Consider the following 12,468-nt stretch of genomic DNA (forward strand, 5'->3'; position numbering starts at 1 on the left):
TGGCCTCCAACAGCTCACCTACCGCTACATATGCCACTATTCATTGCTTGGCACGGTAAATTAAACACGAACGAAGCTACAGTGCATAAACAGCTCAGGCTATTTAAAGCTACGAGGAGGAGGGAGAAAAGGATCCTGACAGTAAACTGCAACCAACGGAGCATTTGTGGAGGGAAACGACCAGCGTCAACAAAACGGGGGGAGGGGAGGGGGGGGATGTGAAGGTAGACAAGCCGACCGCGCAAGATTAAAAACACACCCAAAGGAAGAGGGGGAAAACATGCCTTACAGGAGAGGGTCAACAGGACCGCCAGAGGAGGAGGGCGGGAAACGTAAGGAAGACTCAGTGAAACAGTCGAGAGCTGCTGATTGAGTGTGGCTGAGGATGATGGAGGGGGGGGGGGAGAAGGGGTAGTGGGGCTGTAGTGATCCTCTTCGACCCAGGAGGGTAGAAAGGGGGGCATAGGGGAGGGGGGCGGAGGGGAGGGGGGCTGAGGGGGGGGGGGGGGGGGGCGGGGGATTAGAAATCGTGCCATGTCAGGATTGGGAGCATGCTGGGCAGCAGGGGGGGGGGGGGGGGGGGTCAGGCACTTGGGTGTTTGGGGGGTTACTGTGACACAGGGACACACACTTACTGTGACACACACACACACACACTTACTGTGACACACACACACACACACTGTGACACACACACACACACACTTACTGTAACACACACACACACTCTCTCTCTCTCTCACGCCGGGTGGCTGGTGGGTAAACAGCCAAGGCATGTTTGTGGTGGAAGAGAGGGTAGCAGTTCTGCTGCTGAATACTGAACAGAGGATCAGACAGGACACTGTCAGTCAAGACCCACAAACACACTACCAGACGTTTTCAGCGGGGAGATGCAGAATGGTGGTAGGACAATGTTAAGGGATTAGAAAGACGCCTATTTCCCTGGGCATTCCATTGTTTCAGTCGTTAATTTAGCAATTTGCTGTCAACTTCCTCCATCCATAATTAGTTGAGTGAGTTAGCCTACATAGCTAGGCCACACAACAACAGCAAAACCAGAAACAACAACAGAATCAGAGTGGTGACAGACAGGGAGGAACGAGAGAGTCCACTTCCCTGGGTGGGCCCTACCTGCAGACGGTGTAGCAGAGGGCCCCGCTGGCCCCCGCCCCCATCAGGGCGCTGAGCAGGTTGGCAGCGTGGGCAGGAGACAGGGAAGGTAGCAGGGCCAGGGCCAGGCGGCTCAGCAGGGTGAAGAGAGGGTAGCCTGGAGGGTGGGCCACCTACACAGGGGAGACGTCAGTGAGCATGGGGGGAGGACTGAAGAGGATAAAGAACTGAGACATACAGCACTCTGGCCTGACTGCTAGCTGACTGCTCAGAGTCCCCCATCTCATCCTCCCTCCTCCTCTACCACCACCCCCCCCCCCCTACCATTATCCATCCCTCCCTCCATCCCTCCCTCCCATCCTCCGTCCACCACCCCCCTCTCATCCTCCCTCCACCACCCCCCTCTCATCCTCCCTCCACCACCCCCCTCTCATCCTCCCTCCACCACCCCCCTCTCATCCTCCCTCCACCACCCCCCTCTCATCCTCCCTCCACCACCCCCCTCCCATTCTCCCTCCACCCACTCCTCCTTCATCTCCTTCCCAAGGACAGTGCACTTCCCCTGGGGCCCGCGCTGCAGCACGTGGGGCCTCCCAGCCCCGGCCTCCAGCCCCAGACCCGGCCTCCAGCCTAGCACCCAGCCGCAGCCTCTGCCACCCAGGGGGATCCCGGCAATCACAGCAATTAGCCGTTAAGTCTCCTCTAGCCTGATAAGGGCTCAGTCATTAAACACATCCTCATTCCCTGGCACTGATAAGGCCGGGCTGCCAGGGAGAGGGCCAGCTCTTCAAATGGAGTCTGAACCGAGAGGTGAGGGAGGTGGATTACAGCCCACCAATCGTCACGGACGGGCCAGCGGCTCACGCGACCCCTGGGCATGTCTACGCTGCCCTCCACAGGCCCGGGCCCAGCCTGGAGGAGCTAGGAGGGACTGGCTGAGGGTCAGGTTTACTGGACACATTGATGGATGGATAAATGGATGGATGGTCAAAGGAGATAAGGATAAGAAGGGTGTGTGTGTGTGTGAGAGAGAGAGAGAGAGAGAGAGAGAGAGAGAGAGAGAGAGAGAGAGAGAGAGAGAGAGAGAGAGAGAGAGAGAGATGATCAAACAGTCAGTTTGGAAAACAGATGATTGGGTCAGCTGAGCAGGTACACCCCACTTGAACATGAGGCAAACATGAGGTGGGAGGAGGAGCTGATGAGGACAGACGTGAGCTCCGGTAAAGCACTGAGGAGGGACAGGGAGACGTCAGGGACATCAGAGAGAGAGACAGAGGGGGAGAGAGGGGGAGAGAGAGAGAGGAGGAGAGAAAGACAGAGACAGACAGAGAGAGATCGACAGAGAGAGAGACAGAAAGAGAGAGAAACAGAGACGGAGGGAGGGGGAGAGAGAGAAAAACAGAGAGGGGAAGAGAGAGAAACAGACAGAGAGAGAGACAGAGACAGACAGAGAGAGAGACAGACAGACAGAGGGGGAGAGACAGAAAGAGAGACCCAGAGCCCCAGAGCTCTGGGGATCAGAGGGGAGGGCCAGCAGCATGAGGCCCAGGGAGGGCCTGCTAGCCCTGGGGAGGCCTGACAGGGAGACAGGCAGGCCACACGGACTGCGGCACTAACGGCAGGATTACTGGCATAGTGACACCGACACAGCCTCCCTAAAAGGATCACGGCGGCGTAATAAACTTTATTAAATAATAAAACTTATTATAACTGTTAACCCGATTTAGTTCATTCTTCGCGGCTTACACACACACACACACAAAACGAGGGGTGGATATAATAAGCCTTATGCCGTACATAAGGCAAAGCCTACAAAAGCCATCGCCTTACCATTGACTTTAATTGGATTTGAAAAACGGGTTGCAAATTATAGCATTCTCTACTTCTAACTTAGTCAAATAAGTGTGTAGAAAGGAAGGAAGGAAGAAGAAAAAAACCTGTGGTTTGAAAGTAAATTAATCTGTGTTCTGCCCATGCTTAATTAAACTTCCTTAATGCTTATAAGAGTTAATGATGGAATTGATTAAACAATACGGCTAACACTTACCCCCAGCTCACATGCAGCGGTGATCAGCTCTCCTGTGGAAGAGAATAGGGGAGGAAATTAATGTAAACCCAATCATTATTATTAAGAGACAAGTCTGCTCCAAAGTTTTCCCAAATCAAATACTTGCACTGGGGTTTTGCATTAATTTGCCTGGATCAAAACCTGCAAATCTTCCCAGTGTGACATTTCCTAAGCGGCACGCTCATTCTCTTCATCTTTTGCTTCTCCCCTGATTCTTCCTTTCCCTTCACACACACACACACACACACGGAACCCCCGGTATTACACACACACACATGCAAGAAAGCACACAAACACACACCTCCAATTCCCTCCTCAATGTTCTACTACACACACACATGGGAACACCGGTCTACCACACACACTCACACACACACACACACACACACTCACACACTCACACACACTCACACACACACACACACTCTCACATGCTGATGTCTTCGTCCTGGTCCCAGCCTCTCTGCTCCCCGAGGTCCCTTCCTTCCGTCTCTCTACCCCTCTCCATCGCTCTCCCTTTCTCCCTCTCCATCTTTCCCTCTCTATCTCTCTCTCTGTCTGTCTGTCTTTTTCTTACTCTCTCTCCGTCTCTCTCTCTCTCTCTCCCTCTCCATCCCTCCCTCTGTCTGTCTGTCTTTTTCTTACTCTCTCTCTCTCCCTCTCCCTCTCCCTCTCCGTCTGTCTGTCTTTCCTTCTTCCTCTCTCTCTCTCTCCTCTGTCTGTCCTGCTCCCTCAGTCACCATTGGTCTTGGGTGTACCCAGAGAAAGCTGTATTAACAGTGAGGAAATGAGGTACGCTTAAGAACACACAAACTGGCTCCACTGGTTGACTACCTCTGTGTGGGCCACTCAGTCAACTGAAAACCCCTGAATGCCATTTAAGGACGCCTCAAGTCTTCTGGGCAGAAACCCATTTGTGCCAGAATACATCTTAAGCGTTTCAAATTAGGAAAGATTTTTCACACAGAATGTTTGCATGTCCCACTCATGAAAATTGAAATTCGGTTCAGATTAAATTACACTGATAAATGTTTGGGCTCCCCACAGCGCCCTCTGCTGGTGCCAGGTAGCAACGGTCTCTTTTCACAATAGACAGAGGATTTTCATTTTTAGCCTATAATTAACGTTGACTCACTAAATATAGCCAGAGAAATAAATTACTCTGAATCGCTTTGTGAATAAATGGTTGACTGTTGCTTTGACATAATTGCTTGTTTTGTGTAAAACGCAAAACTTCACAGACAATCAGATTTTTCTATTTTTTTTTATATGATATTCATTATGGTTGAAATTGATATTAGAAGCCTAGATGTAAAATGTACTCAATCCTGTTTAGAATATATCCTCACATCGTGTGTTTCTAAGATATGAGATATATTTGTTTTAAAACATTATAATGCCGTAAACACATTTGTGTAAATAGCACTATTTTGGTATTAGTAACACGTATTTCATGTGAATACTGACAGTATAAATCTGAAATTGTTTTACAGGTTACACATAAACACACAAGTTGTTCAAGCAAATTAGACTTGTTTACTACATCACTTGTTTACTGTATAATCGCGATAAATTGGGTTCTGATGCAACACCGAAAAAAAAGAAAATAAAGAATTGACGGAACATTGCAGTAGTATTTCAAACCCAGTTGGCAGTCAGACTCATTTCCAGCATTTAACCTTGCTGATACACTGCATTATGGTGCTGTAATTTCTGCAGCATCAGGAGGCCTCCTCTCTTATCAGTTTAATGCACCATGACAGCACAAACTACACAGCTCTAATGTCTCTCGAGCTCCGTGTCACCTGGCACGAGCTGCAGCTTTCTACCTGCCGTCACGAGCATTCATCACCCTTCATTGGCGTCTCGATTTCACTCCCCCCAAAAAATTCTACATTACCTCCCCGTACCCCAACTGTGTACTTTTGCCCACAACATAAAAAAAAAGAAATCCAAGCTAACACAGGGCCAAAACATCAGTGTCCCAGCGACGCAGAGCGGGCCCATTACTAAACAGGCAAAATATCAAGTCGACGGGGTAGCGGCGCGGGCGCCAAGAGTCTTTGTGATAGCAAAGCGCGGGCACCCACACCAGTCTTCCCATAATCCCCGTCATTTCCACACTCCACATTCCTAGACAACAGCGTTCCCGCGGGGCTGCGCTCCAGTCTCTCTGGGGCGCATCGCACCTAAAGAGATTAGGACAGGGAGACGGAGACCGGGAGAATTGGGAAGGGTGTTCAGCTGGCACTATCGGAGCGGGCATCCTTCACCGTCGCTAAACGCTGTGGAGAAGGGACTGGACGTTTTTTCAAAGGCTCCGGTCGCTTGGCAGCGACAAAACCAGCAGGGCTACTCATGGATCTTTCTCCTGGTTTCCCCTCTCGCATTTCATTTTTGCTAAATTCAGTTTCATTCCCCCCCCCCACACACACACACACACAGCCTGTGTATGCAGGGGCTGTACAAACCCACTGAGCAGAGTATTCATGCTCCAAGACCACATTTTCTGTATCGAACTTGTGATCTCTCCTTCTAAACTCTCCAAAAATGCAAACACAAGTCACTTGAAAGTTTTTAAGTTGAAACTGCAGAAACTGTATGTGGTCAAAATGTAGAATATTGAATGCCTGTGTCATGTATTAAACACTCACACAACTGTCTTCCCACAACCACACTGAAGTGTAAGGTCAGGCAGGGTTATCCTAGCTGTTAAGTCTATACATTGTTTCTCAGAGCAGGTTCGGAAACTGAAGCTCTCGTTTATTTTGAATAGGGCTTCTTTTAAGCCAAAAACGTTTATCTGCGCTGCAGAAAAAAGGAATCTAATCATGGTTATAAAAGGTGTAGGAGCCATTTGTAAGTGGCATGTCCCCTCCACATATCAATATCTAGGTTTTGTCATCTATGGTTTAGTGAGTGAAGACCCTATTTGTAGGCCAGTAGCGTATGTCTGGTTACAATTCACATCCATTTTCGCATATTTATGCATTAGTTGATCACTGTAGTGACTTTGTATAAACAAAACTTCAGACAATTTAATTCTACAGTTATATCTAAAAGTGAACATACGCCATCGTCACATGCATGCATAAGTCATACCAGTAGTAAACGGCAACTGTATTAAGGAAACAAACTTCTTGCCAACCTCTCACCACTGTAACTACATTACAATAGTAGCGCTGCAGCCGGATTGGCTGCCTAGAGGTAAACATCAGGACCACATGTCATGGCTAGCCATGCTAAGCTAGCTACCAACCTGAGTCTCCGCCAGGGACAGCCCTCTGCACGCAGGGCAGGTACAGAGCCGCAACACCGGCAACAGTGGCGCCTGTCAGTATCCATTCGCTTCTCTGGATCGACGACATTGTAGTAGCTTGGTAGAGTGAAACAACTTCATTCATTCATTGCAAATGCTACACACATAGCCAAGCTAACGTTAGCTAAATGATGACAACCCGCGGGAAAAGTAGTGGTCTACTTGTTATCTAGCTTGCTGCCAGCTTAACTTAATGACAACTAAAGGGCCGTTTTTTTGCTAGCTAACGTTAGCTTGGTAACATTGGCTGGCTAGTAGTAGCTGCAGGATCAGGTAACATTAACCCGGCAAGATATTCACATCAGCTAACTAGCTATCTCTAATTATGGCACAAACCAGGCAGAGCTATATCCTGGCTGAAACCTAGAACATGGTCGGAACGCAGTCAAATTGTTCGGAATAGTCCCGTAACTGCGTTTCTCTTCATGCTGCGGTAGCAGTGCCTGTTGTTGCTAGTTATATATTGTTTTACTTAACAGTTACAACTACCTAGCAGTGCTAGCTAGCTGACAGATGTTGAATTAATGCGGTTTTCGCAAATGCAACATGAACTCACACTGTGTTTAGACTAGAAACCCCTGCAACGCGCACACGGACGAGCGTCATTCATATGCAAACCAAGCAAGCGTCCGCGAAGTTCTGCTGTATTATTCGTGATTTTTAATGTTGCTGTCCATCCGCTGTTTCTTAGTTAAAGAAGACTGGGATCCAATATTTTTACTTCCTGTTTTTGTCAAGGGACATTCAACAGGAGCTTTTTGGAAATGTGTGGCTCGAGAGTATGGTGCTCTTCAAAAAATGTCACTGCCTGTTCAGCAATCCAAGCCAAACACACAGAGAAAACAAAAACCCATTCTGCATTTCAGGAGACGAATACAAATATATAGACCACCTATTTACACGTTATTTTATTTTATTTATTTTTCTTTACGTATAATTTACACGTTGATAAACTATTGCGGCTTCATATACATAGCCATTATGCACATGCACAATATCAATATGTCTAATACAATTGGATCATCACTCTAGGCTATTGCTGTTCCCATTAATATTAGTTACTCTAGTAAGATAAATTGATAATCCATTATCGTTGTTTTTATTTTTACCAATCAATTTACATCTACATCTGAGCTTTATTTCTGAAAAGTCCGGCCAAGACATCGTAATTAAAATCATAGTGATGGTAAAGGCCTCACACAGGCCTACGTAAACAAATGTCTTCATTATACTTCCTCCTTCATTCACACAAAGGACTATGCCTTTTTAAACTTTAATTATGTACTTAATTTACATATACTTAATTTAAAATACAAGTTACTTAATTTTTTTCATTCAACAACTTTTAGCCTGGGGGAACAGGGACAAAAGAAAGCAAAGAGAGCTAACTGGACAAACCGCCTGTCTCTAAGGTGCTTCTCGCTATCCGTGCTAGAGGTCTAACCTGCGTTTGTGTGTAATCACACACTCAAAGCTGGGAGTCTATTCTCTGAGAATCATTGGAGGATCCAAAATGCATTACAAGGGAACCAATGCACTGGGGCAGCTTAAGAATGTTGACAAACCAGGTAAACCTTTACTCAAACATCGCTGTTCGCCTTATCGGATTTAGAGCCTTTGGAAAAACCCTCCACGCTACAGTCACCACAGCCCTCCATACAGCTGCTAGGGTATTGAAGTATGACTGAAGCACTTTATTTGTCTCTGGGTCCTAATAGCTGTGTTGATACAGTCAGACTGGAAAATACTACAATAGACCACATTCTGTAATGATGGTTTCTCTGGAAATTGTCTCCTCCTTGTAAATTCGGTATGACTTTCTGCTTATTGTCATTTATTTTCTGTGTGGTGGTGATCATTTGTTACAGTCCTTAGTTCTAAACTGTTATAAATGGTATGGTTAAAATGCCTGCTAATGCATTGGACGCCACAGGGTGTGAATAAAACAAAGTGTACAAGCACCCCTTCAATGTTTCACGTGTGTCCAAATTCACAAGTTGAAGCGTTACCCTATTTGAAATTGACCAGTAACTCATAATGATCTCAACCTAACATAAATGAATCTGATCCTTCTGTAAATTGAGCTCTTGGCGAGGTGGAGTAGTGTCAGCACCCAGTGAACTCAGAGATGGTTCTCTAATCCCCACCACCCTTACTGTCTAATCAGTCTTAAACACACACACTCACAGACACCCATCCAACACAGACACCCATCCAAGACACACACACAGGCACTCACCCTTGCTTTCGGCTCAGCCATCTCTTCAGTGTGATGTCACTATTAATCCATGCTTGGTTATCCGCTGGGCTGCAGTGCTGGCAGAGGGATATGGTGGTGGAGGGAGGAAGAGGGAGAGTGGGGCGGGGGGATATGGTGGGGGAAAGGAAGAGAAGGTTTGGTGGAGGAGGGTTGGGAAGGGTGGGGGGTTGGGGGAAGGGGGGGGGAGCCGCGTTCCAACTGTTCAGGCACGCCAGAAAGCGTCCGTCCACGTTCTAACTAGTTACCATGACAAATCCCAGCATACGGCGAAGCAGGACTCTCCCAGGAGCAGCATTGACTGTGTTCTCACCACAGATGGAGTCTTCAGCAAGCACACAAATTCCACAGCTCTCTCCAAACAAGAGGTTTAGAGATATTGTCTAAAGGTGGTCATATCGTGATGTAGAATCATATATTGTTGTACATACACAGTATGTAAATACTGTGTCAAGTATTGAATGTCATGGAGACTACCTAATCTAGGAACACAGTAGCAAACTGATCCACCATGTGCAAACTCTGTAAATGTTCCTGGCTGCACCCAAACTCTTCATAGGAGAGCTAGAGTCTTGGCTGATATTAACATGCATGATGGCTTCCATCAGACATGTAGGAGAAGCATGCGTGTGTGTGGGGTTCCACATCAGCAGCATAGAGAGAAGTCATCACAGAGTCTCGGGGATTAAGCAGCGTCGCACGCTTCCTGAAAATGCTTGACGTTATATTGACAGCTTGTCCAAAGATAGGAATTACCAACATGGGCGAGGCCCTGGTTCCATATGGTAGCGAGCTATTAGCAAACATTACTGGTCTGTAATAGCAGTGGTATTAAATTCACTCATTTGGTAGATAGCCTGTGTGTGTATGTGTGTGTGTGTGTGTGTGTGTGTAGGGAGAGTTCATGTGTCGAAGCTCAGGGGATTTGTGGTAGGAAGTGATAAAGAGAAGGTTGTAAATGGTGGTGATGGAGGTGATGGTGGTGATGGAGGTGATGGTGGTGATGGAGGTGATGGTGGTGATGGAGGTGATGGTGGTGATGGAGGTGATGGTGGTGATGGAGGTCAGGTCCCTCAGAGCTTGACTGTTCTTTCAGTCTGCCCCCTCCACCGAAGACTGTCAGAAACCTTATTAACAATGGAATTAGTCTCCCATCAACACCCTGCAGATTGAGCTTGTTGTGACATGTGGTTCTCAGGACACACTACCGGAGCAACACTCCAAGGCAAGCGCCACACACAAACTCTCAGACGAGTGGCGACTCATGAAGATGTATTTGATCCAACATTGCTCTCCGTCTTTGTCAATCACACATATCTGTTTTAATCTCACCGTAAGCAAGCCTCAAATGAGGTGTAATCCATTTAAGCCTCTTTGAAATATGCTTCACACTTACATCCATATTAGAATTATTCATCCTCCCACCGTACAGATGCACACAGACTAAATCACACTGTCCACATGTACAGCCGCTGTTCACGCTCAGAGACCCGCTGATTCCAAACACAAGCAAGGACAAAGTCTTCTTCTTCACCTTCTGGTAGTGGGTGCTAGCCCAGATTACTGACAGCGGTAGGTGGAGAAATATTACTTCACAAGCCTTGTAGCAAGCTTACGTTCAAGAGTGTGATAATATCAGAATATTGTAAACACTCCTTAAAGAGGGGGATGTAGTATGAATGGATCTCAACACAGCTGGCAGCAAAACCAGTCTATATTCACATAAAGCTCTCATCCTGTTGTGGATAAACTCAGTGGCCTGTCATGTTGAAGGGAGACATATGCCAGCCGGTCTTGTGGCCCTTCATTACAGGGATGTGTCTTTGTACCTTGTGGCTCATCCAATTCTCATAAAACTATAGATGGATGGCAAGGATAAAACAAATCATAATCAACATTTTGCACAATGAACCATAATGGGGTTGAGAAGCAGGGGAGCACAAAGGGAGCCCTTGTTTCAATTGCCCAGAGCAGTTCACCTAGTTGCGACCAATTAAAATGAGAGGATTCAATTTCGAAAAACACCAGGAACCTAAAGATAAATCTTGTATCTCAGTTTGCAGTGAAGGCCACTCCCTTACGTGGTTTCTATCATGTTTGCGATGCCATTTCTGGAAAACAGCTGGCTACTGACTGAGTTAGCCCAAACTGCTCTGTACAGCAGCACTCTGATCCTAAAACAGAGCAGGGAGAGGGGGGGGGGGGGGGAGGGAGGGAGGGAGGGAGGGAGGGAGGGAGGGAGGGGAGTAAAGGCAGGATGGTATTATAATGTGGGATGATGGGAAATACCGAGCTAACAGGAGGAGGGAGAAAGAGGCAGTGCATCACAGCATGGATTCCATGTGGGAGCAATCCACTTACTTAAACTGATAAAGATTTAATTAACACAAGACTCTGCAATTACTCCGTAATTAAAGTAATTTGTCCCCTTGTTTGGATGAGGAGGCTGTTTACCACATCTGTCACTGAGTAGAGAGGGGAGGGGTAAAGGGGGGAGGAGGGGGACATGGAGGGTAGGATGATAAAGAAACAAGTGATCCAGGAGTGTGTCTAACAAGTTTGACCTCTTTTGTCTGTGCTTTATTAAGTACATTTTTATTTTATGTTTTATGGGATTCGTTATTGTGGACCATCTGCAAGCCTATAGCAGGCATGTTCTTAACATGTTGTACTGAACTTTTTAAAGCAATAATGATTTAGTCTTATGGAAAGCTAATCCTTTTATATTTCCGAATGATAGACTTTTTCTTTTTTTAGTAAAATGTAACCGTCCATATGACTGAGGTTTTCAGAATTATTTGCAATTCCGTTTTTGAGTTTCCTTTTCCTGCCAGTGGTGCTCAGGTGGTCGGAGTAGAACGAGCTGTTAACTTTCGACCAACCCGTTTGACCCTTCGTATTTTGTGTAAACGCGGGACACCAGTTATGACAGAAAATGGTGGGGTTAATTAATGAGATGTTTGCCGTGGCAAACAGTGACTAATTGCACAAGACAGATATCGCTAGGAATTAATAACATTTATCCAACGCTTGCCACGATCCCCTACCGGTTCAATTTGCTGGGAGATTAAAACGACTGCCAAGTTTACTAAATTAAAAAGCAGGGAAACAAACGCGCGTCTCGTTGTGTTTGTGCGTGAGGAAATGAGGGCGCGTGTGTTGTTGCTTCATTCACGCAAGGGGGAGAGAACACTATCTCTTATTTACAGACGACGATCTGCATATCATTTGCCTCGGTCGCACGCTGGGTTGAGAGGTAAATATCACAGCCGCCTACTCGCAAGAATAAGGCGTCCTATTGATAGCTTGGCGTGCAGCCCCCAGCCACCTGTGGCATTTCGCCTGCCAGTTCACCGGGTCTTGGACAGACAAGAGATGAAGAGACACAAACAGAAATCAGGGTTACACACTATTCTGACACAGCTAGATTGCGTCTCCTGCCAAGATAATAAGGTTTAGCCAGGAATTCAACAAGACAACAACACATTGCACACGATGCCCAGCATACAACCACCCCATGTTAGGCCGTTCATCAACCATTTACGATCACAGAGAATGAATGATAATAGTGCTCAATCTTGGGTCTTCTTTAGATGTACCACAGTTAAATTGTGTTAAAGGTTGGGCACCAAACATTCTAAATACAAATACGTACTCCTCTTGACAATGCTCTCTCACAAACTTTCTTCGTAATCTCTTCTCTTATAAACGGAG

General features: G+C 46.6%; 1 protein-coding gene across 2 annotated transcripts; it reads right to left on the reverse strand.

The window, feature by feature from the left end:
* Positions 1 to 777: 777 nt before the first annotated feature.
* Positions 778 to 7,321, reverse strand: tmem260 (transmembrane protein 260). 2 transcript variants are annotated; one of them, XM_047050318.1, is made up of 4 exons: positions 7,054 to 7,321; positions 6,438 to 6,554; positions 3,158 to 3,189; positions 778 to 1,283 (listed from the first exon to the last, which is right to left on the reverse strand). In XM_047050318.1, exons 2-4 carry the CDS (start codon positions 6,544 to 6,546, stop codon positions 1,128 to 1,130), a joined length of 297 nt encoding a protein of 98 aa, XP_046906274.1. In that variant the 5' UTR covers positions 6,547 to 6,554; positions 7,054 to 7,321; the 3' UTR covers positions 778 to 1,127. The 2 variants fall into 2 exon arrangements, with proteins under 2 accessions (XP_046906274.1, XP_046906265.1); XM_047050309.1 differs by lacking the exon at positions 7,054 to 7,321 and having other exon boundaries at positions 6,438 to 7,047.
* Positions 7,322 to 12,468: the final 5,147 nt, after the last annotated feature.

Source organism: Hypomesus transpacificus, chromosome 3 (genome assembly GCF_021917145.1).
Source record: "Hypomesus transpacificus isolate Combined female chromosome 3, fHypTra1, whole genome shotgun sequence".
Taxonomy (NCBI): domain Eukaryota; kingdom Metazoa; phylum Chordata; class Actinopteri; order Osmeriformes; family Osmeridae; genus Hypomesus; species Hypomesus transpacificus.

What these genes read in the sequence shown, in the direction of transcription:
- tmem260 (XM_047050309.1), bottom strand. Translation starts at nt 6,582, where the DNA reads ATGAATGAAGTTGTTTCACTCTACCAAGCTACTACAATGTCGTCGATC. An exon ending in TGTCCCTGGCGGAGACTCAG is followed by an intron (nt 3,190 to 6,437) that starts GTTGGTAGCTAG and finishes TCTCTTCCACAG; the next exon opens with GAGAGCTGATCACCGCTGCA. An exon ending in CCGCTGCATGTGAGCTGGGG is followed by an intron (nt 1,284 to 3,157) that starts GTAAGTGTTAGC and finishes TCCCCTGTGTAG; the next exon opens with GTGGCCCACCCTCCAGGCTA.